Source organism: Natrix helvetica (genome assembly GCF_964273705.1).
Source record: "Natrix helvetica genome assembly, chromosome: 2".
NCBI classification, from domain to species: Eukaryota; Metazoa; Chordata; class Lepidosauria; order Squamata; family Natricidae; genus Natrix; species Natrix helvetica.
The window spans coordinates 193,762,728-193,782,380 of NC_138552.1; the positions used below are offsets into that span (position 1 = coordinate 193,762,728).

Sequence of the window (19,653 nt, forward strand, 5' to 3'; positions counted from 1 at the left end):
CCACTCCCACCCGGTCACATGGCTGGCAAGCCACTCCCACAAAGCAGGCCACACCCACAAAAGAAGTTCTAAAAAAATTTGAAACCCCCACTGCCATACACCATAGTCAACCTGAAGAATTTATAATTGTTACAACTTTTAGTTCATGTTCCCACTTACACAGTTTCTTGTGTAAAATATTACAAGAACACTAGTTAAAAGCAATCTAAAAGGAATCACTTAACTTCCTACATATGGATACAAGTTTGGTTCAGGCTTCAGCATTTGCTATTAATACAATAGGCCAAGAGAACATAACCTTTCAAGGCTTCCTTAGAACTGCCACGTATCACCTACCCATGTATATATAAGGAAAATTTTGTTATAATTGCTTAACCATAAAAGTATATGCTGTCTAGTTTTAATATCTGGTGTGTAATAGAGCTATTTACCAGCCTTATTTAGGTTTCGTTTCTCTACTAATGTTAAGTTTCGTTTCTACGATAAGTTTCCTTTTCTTGTATTTTAAGTTTTAAGTTTCTGTTACGTATGCGATGAGTCATGCTTTCTTGTGATTTCTGATATGCTATTTTCTTATGCGTGTACCTCCCCCCGCTTGAATGAAACTGTTCAATAAAAGAGTCTGCTGCGATCTGTTCGGGGGACACAACATCACCCCGGGCACTTCGTGCTCTCTCACTCCGAGAAACTTCTGGTGTGGTGTCTTTATTGGCTAACTCACCCTTGCGAGGGTCCCTCTAAATTCACTCCTGCGGGAGTTATCAACAAGGAAAGTCCGGGAACCTCGGACAACGAGTGTGTTGCAGGCTCGCTGCGACATCTGGGGGCTCGTCCGGGATTCGGCTTTCTGCGTTCACAAAGGTACGACTTTTGTCTAAAAGTGTACCTCCTTCACGCCTGTTACTTCTCGCCTGGAAGAGGCTACGTGCACAAGTAAGTAATGGGCTCTTCGAGTTCCAAAGTTTCGTCAGGGCATAAGGACGAACTTTTCACTCTAGTGAAGAAGGCTAATTGTTTGCAAAAAGTTAATGGCACCACTGTTTATCCTCTTTCTAAAAAATCTATTGCTTTATTTTTGTCTTATGTTCATGAGAAATGTCCTGCTTATCCAGAGGAAGGTACCCTTAGGAAGGCTACCTGGACGCGTTTGGGGACATTTCTTCACGAAGCTCCCCAAGCGCCATCAGACATTTTAGTTACCTGGAGGGCTATCATGGCAACACTTCAAACTCTCTATCCTAACTCTCCTTCGGAAGATACTTCCGCTTCTTTAACTCCGGGTGAACCTCCAAAGACGGTTTCACCTCCTCCCTATGAGGCTCCTGAAGTCTCGGTGGCTTCCTCCGCTCCCCCTGCGGAGGCTACTGCTTCTTCTCCCACTGCTCCCGTCTGCTCCTCCATGGATATGGATACGGCTGCGGGAACTTTTTCTGCTCTAGTTGCCTCCTCCTCTCTCTCTTTAAAAACGGAACCCTCGGTTTCGGCTTATCCTATGACTCTCAACCCAGCGGGGGGACAGCCAATGCATGAAAACATCAATGTGCGTGTGTTAAAGAATTTAAAAGAAGCTGTCACTTCCTATGGCATCCATTCTCCTTACGTGATGGGGTTGCTCGATTCACTCATGGATACTAACATTGTTATGTTGCTTTATGATTGGAAGTCCTTGTTTTCAATGTTGCTAACCCCTGCTCAGTTTGTCATCTGGTTTTCTGAATATAATAAATTGGCGGACGCTGAAATTACGCGAGGCTTGCCTCAAGGTGTTTTGGCTGATCACATTAGGGGCACAGGTCCTTTTACCACTCTGGCTCAACAACAAAATTGCCCGCGCCGAGCCTTCGCGATCATTCGCCTGTGTGCAATGGGTGCATTGAAACAGGTAGATGACGCGGATGGTCGCGCATCACAAACCTTCTTAAAAGTAATTCAGGAACCTTCTGAGCCTTATGCTACTTTTATAAGTCGACTCCAAACAGTTTTGGAACGACAAATTCAAAATCAGGCTGCTCGTGAAGAACTTTTAATCAAATTGGCTTTTGAAAATGCTAATGAAGATTGTAAAAGAGTAATTCAACCCTTGAGTGGAAAACCAGGTGTCACTCTTGCTGAATTTTTACAAGCCTGTCGTGTGGTTGGAACAACTTCTCACAAAATGTCGGCTTTGGCTGCTGCAATTACTTCCACTATGTCTTCGCCTGCTCCAACTTCTCAGGTTTTTCCTGTTGCTCGTAATGGCAACTGTTTCAATTGTGGCAAGCCTGGTCATTTTAAAAATCAGTGTCGCTTGCCAGGCGGGGGTGGGGCGCCTCGTGGAAAATCAAAAGGTTTTCCCCCTAACCCAAATGCTAAGCCAAAAACCCCCTGTCCAAAATGTGGAAACTGCTATCACTGGTCGGCGCATTGTCGCAATGTACCTGCTAACAACAATGGGTCGGGAAACTAGAGGGGGGGCAATCAGCTAGCCCCGCCTCAAAGGCTGACTTGCAAACTTTGGCCACTGACTCCTCCCTTGCTTTCCCTGTTCGCCTTTCCGAAGATTTTGTTTATGATGATCCTGGTTCTGTTTTCACAATGCCATTAAAAGTGTCTCTTTTAGCCCCGCTTCCGCCCGATGTATCTGTTTTGTTGTTTCCTAATTCCTCCCTTACCCTGGAAGAGGTAGTGGCCACTCCTTTTCTATATAATTCGGACTCTCTCAAAAACATTTCTCTGGCCGCGATCGGAGATCGTTGCTTTTCCTTAAAAGCTGAAACTGTTGTTGCCACCCTTATCCTTTTACCTCCGCCTGATCACCCCTCTCTTCTTGCTCTCCAACAGCCTGTGCAAAATGCCAAGCCAATAATTTCCATCCTTCTCAACGGCCGCTCCTTTTCGGGGCTTATTGACACGGGTGCTGACATTTCAGTCATTCGCACATCTGAATGGCCCTCTTCGTGGCCTCTCACTGATGCGTCTACTGTGCAAGGCGTGGGAGGTGCCTAGGCTGCTAAGGTTAGCACTTCTTGGTTGACTGCATCTACTCCTCATTCCTCTTTCACTGCTTATCTCCGTCCCTTTATTTTACCTTTGCATACTAATTTGTGGGGAAGAGATTTGTTATCTCAACTTCATGCTACCCTGACCATTCCTTGAAACTCTTGCAGTATGTCTCTTTCCCCTCTTTCCCTCACTCTGAAATCCTCCACCCCTGTGTGGGTGGACCAGTGGCCTATGTCCCAAGAAAAAGTCACGATTTTGCAAGAACTGGTGGCTCAGCAACTGCAGGAGAGACATCTTGAGCATTCTACCAGCCCTTATAACACTCCTGTCTTTGTTATCAAAAAGAAAAGCGGGAAATATCGCCTCCTGCAGGATTTAAGAAAAATTAATTCTATAATTCAGCCTATGGGACCTTTACAATGCGGCCTTCCAAATCCAAATTTAATCCCTCATAATTATGATCTGGTTGTAATAGACTTAAAAGATTGTTTCTTTTCCATTCCTCTTGCTCCTGCTGATAGAATCCTTTTTGCTTTTACCATTCCTCAATTTAACAATTCAAGGCCAACCACTAGATATCAGTGGAAGGCCCTTCCTCAGGGAATGATAAATTCACCCACAATGTGTCAATATTTTGTTGATAAGGCCTTGCAACCTTATCGAGATGCTAATCCCACATTTTTGGTTTATCATTATATGGATGATATTTTAATAGCAGCTGATGGTCCAAAAGGCACTGTTTCTCAAACTCTTTCTTTTCTGTATATTGTTCTCACCCAATCAGGTCTTCATGTTGCTCCTGACAAAGTACAAACCCAGTATCCTATGCAATATTTGGGTCATAAGCTCATGGCATCTGCTGCCATGCCTGTTCTCCCTACATTACATCTCCCAGAAAAAACCACACTTGTTCAACTCCAGCAGTACCTGGGAACCCTTAATTGGGCCAGACCCTATTTATCCCTTTCTACCCATGTTTTATCCCCTCTTTTTTCTGCTTTCTGGCCTCAAGCATCCATCAGATACCGTTGTACTAACCCAAGATCAAAAGGTTGCTTTGTCTATGGTTAATACTGCTCTCACCCATAAGTGGGTTGATAGGGCGTTGCCCGATGAGCCTCTTTTATTCGCCATTTTATCCACTCCCTCACTTTTGACTGCTGTTATTTTTCAATTGTCCTGGGAAAAGAAAATGTATATCTTGGAATGGATACACTTGGCACACACTCCTAAGGCTTCAATCACCACCAAAGCCCTACAAATGGCTCTCCTCTTAGAAAAAGGGAGAAGACGCACAAAAGCCCTTATTGGTATAGAATTTAGTATTTTGTATTTTGTTTAAACTTAGTCAATGGGAATCCCTATTTCAAACTTCAGAGGCTTTACAAAATACCTTAGAGGATTGGAATGGTAATGTTTCTTGTCATCTTCCCCCAGATCCTCGATTACAAATATTAAAGACTGTTCCCATTCTCTTTTCAACTCCTGTGAGTTCTTCTCCCATTAGGGATGCCCTCACTGTGTTCACTGATGGCTCTAAATCTGTGGGTGTCTGTGTATGGCAAGACAATGGACATGAAATGTGGCAGACTCGTACTATGACGGCGCAGTCATCTGCCCAACAAGCAGAATTGTCTGCTTTTAATCTTGCTCTTGCATTGTTTCCTAACCAGCCCCTCAACATTATCACAGATAGTTTATATGTTTCATATTTGGTGTCTTGTATTTATGATGTATATATTTCTCCCTCTGCCCCTGCCCCTTTAATGAAGTTATTTTTACAGCTCCAGGAATTGTTACATCTCCGTGCTCATCCATTATTTGTAGCACACATAAGAAGTCATCAACATCTCCCTGGATGCTTATCTGAAGGAAATCACATGGCAGATGAGGCATGTAAAACCAACCCGTCTTCCTCCCTGTATGCCTTAACAGCAGGAGAAAGCCATGATTATTTCCATCAAAACAAAAAGGCACTTGTCAAGCAGTTTGGCATTACACATCAAGAAGCCGCTGCTATAATCCAACAATGCCCAACATGTAGTCTGCAGGCATCGGCTATCCCACAAGGGGTCAACCCTAGGGGCACTAGTGCCTGTGAGACATGGCAAATGGATGTGACTCAATATCCATCCTTTGCCCCTTGGAAGTACATTCACGTATCCGTGGATACTTATTCTGGTTTTATTATGGCTACTTTGCAAAGGGGGGAAGCCGCAAAACAAGTTATAAATCATTGTATTCGGACTTTCGTAACGTTGGGATGTCCTATAACTCTAAAAACTGACAATGGTCCAGCATATACAAGCTCTGCCTTTGCACAATTTTGCCATCGCTGGTCAATTGTTCATAAATTTGGCATTCCATTCAATAGCCAGGGACAGGCTATTGTGGAGAGGGCAAATTTGACCCTCAAACAAGCCCTGGACAGACATTTGGGGTCCAAAGGCGTAAGCCCCCCGTCACTCCCGGCGTTACAAACTGTATTAAATGTTTGTTTGTATTCTCTGAATTTTCTTAATTTAACTGGATCCCCAGCCTCTACTGCCGCCTCTAGACATTTCTCCACTCCTCCCCTCCCCTCTTCTCGTCCTCTTGTTTATTATAGGCACCTTCCTGATCCAGCTTGGAGAGGTCCTGTTCAATTGATCACTTGGGGGAAAGGCTACGCAGCAGTACAATTACAAGATCGAGTTCTGTGGGTTCCAGCTCGCTGCGTTCGCCCTTGTCATCTCGACCAATCAGAAAAGCAACATGATCCTTTTGTTGATTCTGTCTTTGATCTTTCTTGTCTCTTCCGTCTCTAATTTTTCTTCCTCTGCGTCTCCTACTCTTCCTGATCCACGTGTCCCACTCCCTCAATGTACACTTCTTGAACGTTTGAGTGCCTACATCAGAGTTCCACATTGTCGAGTACAAACCCCTTCCGGGGGTCGTGCGGAACTTATTTACAGACAACACCATCCCTTGCTGCATCCAGCTCAGTGGACATGGCTAAAGGATGGATATCCGATCCATCCCTCTAACAACACTTACATAATATCCTCTCCTTGTTCCACTTCTTTGTTAATTCTCAATGTTTCCTCTGAGGACTATGGCACTTACGTGTGTTCCCTGTTTTTCCTAAAGCAAGAAAGATCTTTTGTCATGAAAGTTTCCCTTCTCTCTGCTACCTATTTTTCCCCTGGCGTATTTCGCTCCTTCTCCTCTTCCCATGTTTCTGCCCCTGCAGCTCCCCGTTTGCGGCGCTCCTTGTCCGACGCACAACAGAACCAGCATCGTCCCGTAAACTATACCTGGACTATTTTGGACTTTCAAGGAAACATCCTTCATTCCATCTCTAATCGAACTCTGTGGCCTTGGTTTCCTGCGCTTTCCTTTGACTTTGCTGAAATGCTGGTCGGCGCTCATGGATTTAAACATAAGACTAAATGTGACCCTTCCCCTCGAGAGGTCTGGAACACTGGCCCAGGCCTGTATATTTGCCCGGGACATCTTACAGACCTCTCCCACCTGGATAAATGTGGAACCACCCCTGATTGGTATTGCAAGTCTTGGCAATGTGTGTCAACCGGAAAGATTTGGTGGACGGCTCCCTATACCTCGGACTATATCAAAGCTGTACTAGGCCCTGATAACAATTTGCCTTGGAATTCCTGCAGCAATTGGGCCTGCTGCGGTGTTCGCCTCAACCCCATGACTGTTACCTATACATCATACAGCAGGAATCTTCCGATTACTGAATGGTTTGCAGGGAAAAAATGGGGGGGAAGGTCAAATGATAACTCCAAAAACAGTCACCCAGGTAATATCTTCACAATTCGTCTTACCATGTTTTTAGAAACATCTCCACCTGTAGGCCCAAACATACAACTTAGTTCGCCCTTTTTACAGCCCTTGACTAAAAACAATAATCCATTGGTGACTTTGGTTTCCTCTGCGCGTGATGCCCTCGCGGCAGCCCGTACTTTCCCTCACAATGATACTAGGTGTTGGTTGTGTATGTCTTCCCAACCCCCTTTTTATGAAGCCATAGGTTCTGCCTTACCTTTTGCCAATAGCACCTCAGATACCACTTGCCGGTGGTCTAATTCTTCTATAACAGTGTCCTCAGTTGAAGGTCAAGGTTGTTGCCTTGGGTATGTACCCTCTAACTTTTCTCACTTTTGTATTAATGCCTCTTCTGATGCTTATCACCTTTGCCAATTGTGGTTGCCTGGTGCAAGACTAGGGCTTTCCACAGGTGGATGGACCACTATGCACACCCTCTTTCCCACAGCCGATCTTTCCCGACGGTACAAAGGTCAATTTTTTGTCCCCTCCAATGGCTCTATTTGGGCCTGCTCCACCGGCGCTACTGCATGTGTCAGTGGAGACATTTTATATACACAAAAAGCTTTTTGTATTCAGATTTATCTTCTCCCTAAAATGTCTGTTTTTTCTAATAATGAGTTCCTTTCTCGCATGGAAACACCCCAATACCTTCCACGAACAAAACGTGAAATGGTTACTACTATGACTCTGACCCTTCTCCTAGGCCTAGGAGCCACTGGTGCGGCAACGGGTATCGCAGGAATGGTTGTGGCTGACCAAAACGTCCGCAGGCTCAGTGTTGAAATTGATGCCGATCTCAAACGCATCGAACAATCTATGGTTGCTCTCCAGAATTCTCTCACTTCACTATCTGAAGTTGTTTTACAGAATAGAAGGGGTTTGGATTTGCTATTCTTAAAACAGGGCGGTCTGTGTGTAGCTTTGAAAGAGGAATGTTGTTTTTATACCGACAGTTCGGGCATCGTGCTTGACTCTATGGCAGAATTAAATACCCGATTGAAAGACAGAGAGAGAGAACGCTCCCAATCCCACATGTGGTATCAGGGAATGTTCAATCTCTCCCTCTGGTTGACTACTCTCCTCTCGGCCCTAGCCGGTCCTTTGATTTTGTTGCTCCTTGCATGTATAATTGGCCCATGCGTTATGGGGAGATTTTTGGCATTCTTGAAACAGCGACTAAACAGTATTGGAGATGATGTCCTCTTGCTGAAGCACACTGTTGAAAACGAATGTAAAAGATCTCTTTTAGAATTTGCCTCTGAGGCTGATGAGGACTCCGAATCAGAAAGCATTCCTTTGGAAAGGTGTACTGGCTCCCTACGGGCTCTCCCGGAGGGGGGATCCACTGGGGATGTCATAGCTTTAGAGGAATTTTGACCATCTTAAAAAATAAAAACAGAGGACATATGGATACAAGTTTGGTTCAGGCTTCAGCATTTGCTATTAATACAATAGGCCAAGAGAACATAACCTTTCAAGGCTTCCTTAGAACTGCCACGTATCGCCTACCCATGTATATATAAGGAAAATTTTGTTATAATTGCTTAACCATAAAAGTATATGCTGTCTAGTTTTAATATCTGGTGTGTAATAGAGCTATTTACCAGCCTTATTTAGGTTTCGTTTCTCTACTAATGTTAAGTTTCGTTTCTACGATAAGTTTCCTTTTCTTGTATTTTAAGTTTTAAGTTTCTGTTACGTATGCGATGAGTCATGCTTTCTTGTGATTTCTGATATGCTATTTTCTTATGCGTGTACCTCCCCCCGCTTGAATGAAACTGTTCAATAAAAGAGTCTGCTGCGATCTGTTCGGGGGACACAACATCACCCCGGGCACTTCGTGCTCTCTCACTCCGAGAAACTTCTGGTGTGGTGTCTTTATTGGCTAACTCACCCTTGCGAGGGTCCCTCTAAATTCACTCCTGCGGGAGTTATCAACAAGGAAAGTCCGGGAACCTCGGACAACGAGTGTGTTGCAGGCTCGCTGCGACACCTACAGAATGCAATGTGAATTCAGCAAGTCAAACTCATTTGCGAGGGGAAAAAAGAAAAGAAATGTATGAGGCAAGTAAAAGTATCCTGGCCTGCAACAATTTAAAGTCTTCAATACATGCTCAGTGTAAATGACAGATGGAATTTACACTCTGTCATTCTGTTGGGAGGTGTGCTGTGGTGCTAATTTTAAGTCATTTGTGTGCCAAATTAAACAAGGAATCTATGGTAAAAATCTTAACTGTAGAAAAATAATTGGAATCACCATCACTAAAAATGTGTAAATATTTAGGTCAGTCTAAATATAGTCTGTGCCAGAATCTATTTTTCTTTAATTATCTGTTAGGTTTTTTAAAAAATCACAAGAAAATCTGCTTTTTCTTTTCTGTTGTTTTCTGAGTCAGATTCTAAGACTGCCCACTCACCAATGACTTTAGGCAACTTGCAGAAATAAGAACAAGTTAAACAAATAATAAAAAAAGAAACTATACTAAGAAGAAGCAACCTACATCACAATTAGTGGGTTTGCACAAATGCACGTTATCGCTAATTCAATGTCTCTGGGAAGAGCCAGGTTTAAGTGCCTTCCTAAAGATCTATGTGGTCAGAGTAAGCATAGCTGCAGAGGAGGTACACCTCATAGATCCCATAAAAAGATATATCAACCCCTCAGTAAAGCATTCCAACTTTGTCTCATCTTATAGGATAGGTAAAAACAACTAAAGAAAAGCAGTCCTGCAATATCATATCTGTAACCAAGACTAAGATGTTGAAAAATATCCTGAAAGCAAGCAATGACAAATAATTTCTATACTATTTCCAAGATTACCCAACCATGTCTAAGAGATCACCAGGACTCAAGCTTCTCTCAAATGAGACTTGATTTTAATATTCATTTTATAGACAATTCTTAGTAACTTGCTTCTTTTCTTCACAACATTCCAAAGTATGCATCTTTTTGTACTTTAATTCCTCAGACATATATTGCTTGATTTTTTTCAACCAAAATCTATCGATAATGCATCTCTATGTTACAAGTACCTGAGCTGGGTTGAGCTATGATGGAACTTATAGTGGTAGATTGCTCCATTTTACTGAAAAATAAATTCAAAGTAGACTTCTTTTATATACTTAACCATTGTAGAACAACATAGTTATATCACTGAAAAGCAAACAACTGTAGGTCTTAAAATCAGTACTTCATTATTTACCAAGAAGGTACTCGATACGGGATGATTTTATGATGCGTCCAAATATTAACACTATTTTGTTTGGAGGAAGTGAACAACACAGACTTAACATGGATTAGGGATTTACTGCTGAGAATTTTAAGCATTTTTCTCACTGTGCATAGTTCTACAGAAGTCTTCAGTGATGAAAATATTACCGCAGGCAAGTCAAACACACCATATTTCCCACAGAGGCAAATACTTTGATTTGAAGGAATTATTTTTGATTATTTTTATTGGACAATATATCTAAAAAAGCACTGCATGAAAGCACTTTTAAAACCATTTTCTACAGATTTGGTAAACGGCAAAAATAACAGATCCTTACAATGCATTTAGATAGAAACCCTAATCATTTTGTAGTTATCCTTTTCACATTGTGACTGACTTACATTCTTCAAAATAACAACAATAGAAGGCCTCAAGTTCAATAGGCCTATTTATGAGCTATCTAAATAGGTGATATCATCTATCTATCTATTATCATCTGGCTGATCCAGAAAGCTAAACAGGGTTAAATCTACTAGTAGCTGAATGAAGGCCAGCTTTAGCTGAGTTGTCTAGAGAAGACAACAATGGCAAATTACTGTAATTGCTGAAAGTTGTATGGATACGTCCATCTTAATCTTCAGGAGTCAATCTCAGTTCAAAAGGAATGCTAATCACAGTATGGCTATTTGAATTATGACTGATCTTGGAAGTTAAGCTCTACACGGGAGATCCTCAAGGAATTTCAGATCTGTTGGTTAGATTGCAAAGCTAGAAAAAATATCCTGGTAATAAATAATGGCAAAGCATTTTCACTTCACTGACAAATTGAATACAGGTAATCATTTAGTAATTGGGAAATTCAACTGCCTTTTTACTTTCAATTGTGAGCTGTTGAAAGTTAGCTAGCTGGCCACTATGAGACATCAGATCCAAATCCAAATTGAACTTTGGTCTGATTTAGAAAACACTGCATTCTTTTTAAATGAGAATTATGTTCAATATAGTACAAGAGTATTTCCACTGGCTCCACTCATTCTTCTCCTACCTGATCAGAGGGGAAGGAATTAGTGATATCACAAAGCTTTGCCTGTACTGACATCGTGCTAAGCTTCATGTGACACCAGGCACTACATAGTGAAACTAAGTGAGAATCTGTGTTCCCAAAAAAGTGACCTTGAATTTAGTTAGTGTGATCTTGTGCTGCAAAATCATTGGTAATGAGAACTGAGTGCAGTAAATCTATGGTATGAACAGCATTAAGAAGTATTTTGGCAAATTGACAGTAACTATCTGCACCATGAGACTGATCTGGAGAAAGCTTATGTTTATTTATGTAGAAAAATGTGAATAGCCCTTCAGTTTGATTCCTACAATAGCATATAGTTAAAAGTATAAACAACACAATAAAGTGCAACAAAACAACATCAAACATAAGTATAACCAATTCAATAAGCCACACAAACTTATTAAAATATCTGCACAGCAGATTTTAAGAGTAAGTGGTTGCAAGAGAACTGTTGTACTTTCCTAAATGTCAGCTCTTTATCATTAATGCAGTGAAGACTACTTATTGTGTCATCAAAACTATGTTGATTGAGAAATCAAAGACATTTTCCTATAAATGTGTCTAGTGTGCAGCCTTCATGACATTTGTGGCTAAGTATAAATTCCTATATATAGGAAGAGAATCTTTAAGAATGTTGATGCAATGAATAATAAAAGTATTTCTATTTAGCTGTTTCCTGCAGTGTTCCATTTTGTATAATATGCTCTTTAAAATTCCTATGAAGCTGCTGGCAGTTATTGTTTATTTATTTTATTTATTTAGCTTGTCAAACATGTATGAGATAACTGATCTAAGTATAAACATGAACATGAATACAGGAAATGGGTACGAATAAATGGGGACAATAGGACAGGGAAGGTAGGCATACTGGTGCGCTTATGCACGCCCCCTTAAAGACCTTTTAGGAAAGGGGTGAGATCCAAGCTAGACAGTCTAATGTTAAAGTTATGGGGCTTTGTGGATGTAAAAACAGAGTCAGGTAGTGCATTCCAGGCATTCACCACTGTTGCTGAAGTCATATTTTCTGCAATCAAGTCTAGAGTGGTTTACCATGAGTTTGAATCTATTCTTTGCCCGTGTATTATTGTGGTTGAAGCTGAAGTAGTCATTGACAGGTAGGATGTTGTAGCAGACAATTTTGTGTACTATGCTTAGGTCAGACCTTAATCAGCATAGTTCTAGGTTGTCCAAGCCCAAAATTTCAACCCTGGTGGCATAAGGTATTCTATTATGAGCAGAGGAGTTGAGTACTCTTCTCGTGAAATACCTCTGGACTCGCTCAATTGTATTAATGTCCAATATACAGTGTGGATCCAGGCAGACGAGCTATATTCAAGAATAGGTCTCGCAAAAGTTTTGTATCCTCTAGTTTGCAGTATAATGAGTGTGGCCCTGGATTCCATCTATATGCAGTTGGTACCCTAAAAAAAACTTCTCCATTATATCCACAAATTTTGCTGGACTTGGGGTGGTGTTGTCTGTTTGTGCTTAGCTAAAACTGATGCTATTCAAGACAAGTTACCTAGGGAGCCATGGTCTAGTTTGGGAGAAAAAACCCTTCTTTGTGGCAGCCCCTCAAATATTGGAAAACTGCTATCATGTTACCCTTAATACTTTTTTTCGTTAGACTAGACCAGTGGTCGGCAAGCTGCGGCTCGCGAGCCAAATGCGGCTGTTTGCACATTTTAATGCGGCTCTTCTGTGCGCCGGGCGCCCGCTTCCCTCCCTCCCCTCGGCTTTGGAGGGAAGCTTCTGCAAAAGCCCGGGCATGACAAGTCTCCCAGGCTGTAATTTGCCGAGCTGTACGCGCGCGCCTGTTTTCCACGGTGTGGAGCAGCGGCGAGATTCTGGGCGGCGAGCGATGATTCCGGGGGGCATCAGTGGGGGGCAGGGTCCCCCTCGCGTTCCTCATCTTCCCGGATGGCCCCTGGAATCATCGCTCACCGCGCAGAATCTCGCCGCTGCTCCACACCGTGGAAAACAGGTGCGTGCGCACAGCTCGGTAAATTAAAGCCTGGGAGACTTGTTTCCACTCGCCTTTGCAGAAGCTTCCCTCCGAAGCGTTCCGAGGGAGGGCTGTAAACTTCCCTCTGAAGTCTTGGGAAGTTCTGAGGAGCCCCCCAAGGCAAAACGCAGCTGCCAGGTAGCTAAAAGTACGTCTCTGATTCGTCTCTGTCAGTCTCTCTCTGATTCCCTCTCTCACTGTGACCACAGTGTGTGTGTGTGTGAATGAGACAGACAGACAGAGAGAGGAACAGAGAGAGGGAGTGAGGGAGGGAATCAGAGAGAGACTGACAGACACACACACACACACACACACAAACAGAGAGAGAGACAGAGAGGGGGAGGGAGGGAGAGAAAGATAGACAGACAGAGAGAGACACACACACAGAGTGAGTGATTAAGTGAATGAGTGAGAGACAGACAGACACACACACACACACAGAGTGACAGAGATGGGGGAAGGAGGAGAGAGAGACAGAGATACAGAGAGAGAGACAGACAGATAGACACCCAGAGAAAATGACAGAGGGAGACAGAGAAGGAGGGAGGGAGAGAGAGACAAAGAGCCAGAGAGAGAGAGAGAAAGAAAAAGAAAAAAAGAAAGAAAGTGGGAGAGAGAGATGAAAGAAAGAAAGAAAAACAACATATGACCACAATTGAGCCCAAAATTTTGGTTGCTAAGCAAGAGCGGCTCTCCAAATAAATTTCAATCGTGGTTTTGGCGAGATTTGGCTCAGTTGAAAAAAAAGGTTGCCCACCACTGGACTAGACAAACCCAATTCCTGCAACCATTCTTTATATGTTTTAGTCTCCAGCCCTCTAATCATATTTGTTACTTTTTTCTATACTCTTTCAGATTCTTAACATCTTTTTATATTGTGGTGACCAAAACTGGATACAGTATCCAAGTGTGGTCTTACCAAGGCCTTATAAAGCAGTACTACTAGCTTAGGCTTATATATGGGACATTACAATCAATATATAGAACACTCCCATTCATATGAATCAACATATTTTAAAATGCAATTATATACAGTATATGACAGTGATGGTGAACCTATGACACGCGTGCCACAGGTGGCACGCAGAGCCATTTGTCAGGGCACGCAAGGCACTGCCCTGTTAGCTGGCCAGCATGCATGCGCGCGCTGGCCAGCTGAATTCACCCTTTTTTGAAGCCATTTTTCTCCCTCCCCAGGCTCCAGAGGCTTTATAGGAGCCTGGGGAGGGCAAAAAGAGCCTCCCCGCCCCCCTGGGGGCCTTCCGGAGGCTTCATGAGCTTCCCTGAAGCCTCTGGAGCGCAAAAAGAACGGCCCTACAGACAAATTGGACGTTCGGGAATGGACTTCCTGTTTGCTCTGAGGGTTGTTTTGACTGCTCCGGAGGCTTCAGGGAAGCTTCCTGAAGGTCCCTGAAGCCTTCGGAGCACTTAAAACGACCCTCCGAGCAAACCGGAAGTGACTTCCTGTTTGCTCGGAGGATCATTTTGACTGCTCCCGAAGCCTCCTGAAGGTCCCTGAAGCCTTCGGAGCGCTCAAAACGACACTCCGAGCAAACCGGAAGTGTTTGCTCGGAGGGTCGTTTTGACTGCTTCCGAAGCCTCCCGAAGCCTCCTGAAGGTCCCTGAAGCCTTCAAAGTGTTCAAAACGACCCTCCGAGCAAACCGAAAGTACTCGGAGGGTCGTTTTGAGCGCTCCAAAGGCTTCAGGGAAGCCTCCTGAAGGTCTCTGAAGTGCTTAAAACGACCCTCCAAGCAAACCAGAAGTGACTTCCGGTTTGCTCGGAGGGCCGTTTTGACTGTTTCGGAGGCTTCAGGGAAGCCTCCTAAAGGTCCCTGAAGCCTCCTGAAGGCTTCCGGGGGAGCGGGGGAGGCTGCTTTCGCCCTCCCCATGCTCCTATAAAGCCTCTGGAGCCTGGGGAGGGTGAAAAAAGCATGCAAAAATAGGGGGGTCGTACCTGTAGTGCACCCTAGTTTAACATGGCATAGTGAAATAAACAATAACTAAGTATAGTAGTTACTTACATACTAACATGCTAAATTGTGCTGATCTGAAGTGAAAGTTTCTGAACTCTTCTTTGCCAGCAGTTAAAGCTGAAAGCTGTTACATTAAATTATCATCTATTGTAAAGAACTAAATACAGATTCTTCAACCAGCTCTGTTCCTTTACATTTTTACTTTCCTTGAAAGTAAAACGAAAGTTCCTTTGTACTTTTAACTAAATTCTTATTTAAATAAAACTGTCAAGTCTCTTAAAGAGAAAGAGAGATAGAGGTGCCAGTAGCTCTAAGCACTGACAAATATTCATGATTATAATGATTATTAAAACCTGACTAAAATTTATTTTAAAAATCCTAAATAAATGTTTCAACTATAACAAGGAAGCCCAGATCCAACTTTACAGCAAGTTCTCCTATGAGCAAGCAGCTGTTTTGCAAAAAAATAACACAGAAAGAGAATTTTTGCATTATGAAATATTCAGTAATTGCTCACAATTTTTCTGTTTCTGCTTTTTTTTAAACAGACCTTTTCAGATTTAATCAATAATTTTTAATTTAACCATTCTTATCAGGAAATAGTTGGATACAATGAAATAAAAGCTGCTAAAAATGAGGTAGAGGTAGTTACTGTGATGCTTAGGGAAAACAAAGTGTCTCTAGGTGCCTCCTTTGGTGCCTATAAGGCTTCCTATTCCATCTACATGGTATAAAAATATTATGGTTTTAATTACAAATTAAAATTATTTATTTCCAAGGCCTTTGGGCTTCTGGATGATCATAGTAGGTTGATTTGTCATGTCTTGGCAACTGGCTCCATTTCTGATGTGCAGATGTTTTGTGACAGGCCACGCCTGCCATGGCAGGGTAATCTTGGCGGTGTTTGGCTACACAATCTGGAAAAACAGTAGTACATAACCACCACCACCCCTTGAAAGTGTAATAAGAGGTTATAATTCTGGTCTTTGGCTGTAATTAACATTGTCTTGACTTGGCTAAGATCAAGGCAACTCGGAGAGAAGCTAGTCAGCTGGTGGAATGACAGAAGCATTTCATTATTAAGGATAAGTCTCAACTACTGAAGAAAAAATATACAAGAGCCTGGCTCCATCTAAACCTCCTTAAGATTGCTAAATAAAGTCTCACAGCAATGGCTACCAGGCTAAGGAGAAAAGCCACATGACACCAGTGCAAAGCAGAGGCAGGCCCTGAGAGCAGAACACAGAAATCCCAAGCAAAAATCAAATACCCATCAAAAGATAAGACAGGTCCTAAAGAGCATCTAGGAGTACAGTAGTAAGATGGCATCCAAATGCCCGTAGCAACAACAGAAATGAAAGGAAGTTCAAGCAGAGAAAGTGCCATAGCAAGAGAAGACCCTGCATAGGATGTACCTTTGGCAGTTAACTATAGTAGCAGACATTGGGAAATTCTACCAGTGGTTGGAAAGGACTGATTAAAAACCAGCATTGAGGCATTGATCATTATAGAACAAGTTATAAGCACTAAGCAGCAGATACATACATATATGCGTGCATGCATACATATTCAAGAACCATTTGCTAGGATCAGTTAATAAAGATTGCAGATCAGTGGTATAAAATGGACATATCCACCTTTTCTTTGGTCCAAAGCTTTATTATTAATTAAAGTAGGATAGGTATGATATAGAATACACTGAATTAAATAAAAGAATGGTTTACTCTTCATTTTATCAAAGGGTCATCTATCTGAAATAGAATGGACTTTCGAATATGCATGATTGGAAGCTTATTGATGCTTTTAAAATTCTTGTTGTTCAAGTGTCCTGAGAACACCATAGACAGTCAAGAAAACCAATTAATAGGCAACCAAACAAATCAACCTAAATTTCTCACTCAAGGCAGAAGTGACCAGGCTAAAATTAATCTACTTTGGACACATTATGGGAAGACATGGCTCTCTGAAACAAGTTCTAATGTTGGGAAAGGTGGAAGGAAAAAAAGAAGAGGATGACCAGCAGCAAGGAAGATGGACTTGGTTAAATGGCAGTGAGCACACTATTGGAAGAGCTGAAGGACCAGTTTAGGGATAGATTATCAGGGAGAAAATGAATGTGGTTGCTAAGAGTTGACAACAATTTGGTGGCATATAATCAATCAATCAGCCAGTCAATGGTGCTTACAAATGGCCTGACATATATAAAGTGTAGTGCTTTGTATAATGCCACTAGCTGCCACCTACAGTTTTTAATACTGTGTTCACTAAAATGGGGTAGCTCTGATCCAAACCTTGCATTAATCATGGGTGATGCAAATCATCAAGAACAATATTTAGAAGACAAAATTTAAAATAAGCTTTGCAAGCTTATATTTATTCAAGAGAATATTTATGCAATTCAGGAACCTTTGGAAATAAAACTGTACTTTTCAACAGAAAAAAAAAACATGAACAAATATTCGAAAACACCAGCCAGTGGGAAGCAGTTAAGAGACAACAAGCCCCATTCCAAACCATGGCAAAAGCAATTCAAATACAAAAAAAAGCACACTGCCATATGGAGATATAAAGAGAAAATCAACTAAACTCTGAAAGCACTAAATATGCAAATAGAGATATTCTTTAGAGAGGAATGAATAGAATAACTAATTACCCAACTGGTGCCAATATCTGCCATACTGGCAAACTCTATCAAGTCCACAGGTTTTCAGGAGAGAATCAAGCTGTTCTATGGCCTGTATTTTAAATTGTTCTGCAGCTTAAAACATTTCTTGTTTTCTATTTTTCATTGCTTGTTTTAACCATGTCATTAAAAAGATGGAAATCTCAGTATTGTTTAAAATCATTATGGTTAAAAGAAAGGAGGAAAGCATGATGATTTATGGCTTCACATAGCATACCAAGTCATAGTTTGTAAATAAATCACACTTGGGTGACTGGGTATAACATGAAGTCATAAACCATGATGACTCAGTCATAATGACTCAGTTCTTACAACATATTATCTTGACCTTTATAGGCATAAGAAAAGTTTAGGGAGATGTGGTGGAAAAGACTCTCTCTCTCTCTCTCTCTCTCTCTCTCTCTCTCTCTCTCTCTCTCTCTCTCTCTCTCTCTCTCTCTCTGTGTGTGTGTGTGTGTGTGTGTGATCTCTGTTATGGGGCTCTGTACAATATATCTCTGAACAATACATGCTACCTTTATATTTTATTATTTCTATTTTAAAGTTCCTTAGTTCATACTTTCATACTGAACAACTAAAAAGATTCCTTATTTACAGCACAGACCTATAAATTATCTTTAATCTTATTGAGACACGCTCCTTAATGTAAGACTAAGCTTAATTAGATGGCATGAAAAGCTTTCTATTGTAATATTTTGTCACAAGTTTTAAACAGTACTTAAATTTTAAGAGGAAGTCATGATTAACAATGACAGAATCTCACTCTTACATTTATCTCCCCCACCACTCCTCAGGTGCTTCAAATGGCCTACATAGCACACACAAAGACACACTTTAAAAAAAAACTCCTTTGTTTTGTTTTTTTTCTATGCCTGTCTTTTCAGGTTCTCATATTAGTATAACATTTCAGAGTCTTGCCTTTCCCCAACTTCACTTCTATTGGTCCACACCTTTTTTAATGGCTTTCCAGGCACCATATGTCTCAAATGTATAATAAAATCTAGGACATAACTCAGTGATTTCCATCAAAGTCCCTTTTGTCTTGCTTCCCTTTTCTAATCTACATCCTGTAGCATCCCCCTTTCTCCTTCTCTTTGGCAGATGTCCTGAGCTTTTTTGAGCTTCCTGACAAGCCGAAAAGAAATTACTGTAGTTGTGAAATCTGTAAGACAGGCAATTTTAGCAATTGTGAAAATACTACAGAAGGAAAATCAACAAAGTGTCCAGGTGCTTACCAATGGAAATGAATCAGAAAGAGGCAGGATATGAATGGGCAGGTAAGCCCCATTTTCTCTGCCCTCTATAAGCTAAGATATTTGTATCTTTGTATAAACAAATTTGTCTTAACATAGCTGAGCCCTTATCTGTGTTCTTATCAGAATCTCCACTAATACACTGTCTGCAAGGAAGTTCAGCTTCTTTTAATTTTTTATTCTCAAGGTGAGGAATTAGCAGGACAGGGAATTTTGAAAGTCCTCTTTCTTCCCATAGCTCTTCTACTCGTCAAAGGTAGTTATTACTTTTATTCCAACCACTCCTTTTCATCGTTTTCTCTATTCTTTCACTGTTTTGTGACCCATAAAGTAAATCAACAGAAAGCTGCCATCCAATATTAAGATAAAAGATGAAACCTAATTTGTGCTTAAATTTGCTCACCTTTCTTTTTGACTGGTGGTTGAATTTCTTCTGCATGGGAGAAAAAAAAACACGAAGTTACCAGTGAATTTGAAAGGCATTCTTCTGAAGTCTTAAACAATTAAAAAAGAAAGAAATTCTGACAAAATTAAGGAAGGGCCTAACTTCTGTCTGAATAGGATGAGCTTTGAAGTAACTGATTCTATTTGTTATTTTTAGTCTCTGCTGTATTGTTTTTATAAATAACTCAAGGCAATGATCA

The 19,653-nt window shown here is 41.4% G+C and overlaps 1 protein-coding gene across 28 annotated transcripts in view; it reads right to left on the reverse strand.

The window, feature by feature from the left end:
* TRDN (triadin) overlaps positions 1 to 19,653 on the reverse strand; it is a 286,138-nt gene that overhangs the window by 230,795 nt on the left and 35,690 nt on the right. For all 28 annotated transcript variants that reach the window (XM_081941060.1, XM_081941056.1, XM_081941059.1 and 25 more), the window contains exon 5: positions 19,413 to 19,442. In XM_081941060.1, coding sequence (XP_081797186.1) covers positions 19,413 to 19,442 — 30 coding nt within the window. The remainder of the gene's footprint in view (positions 1 to 19,412; positions 19,443 to 19,653) is intronic.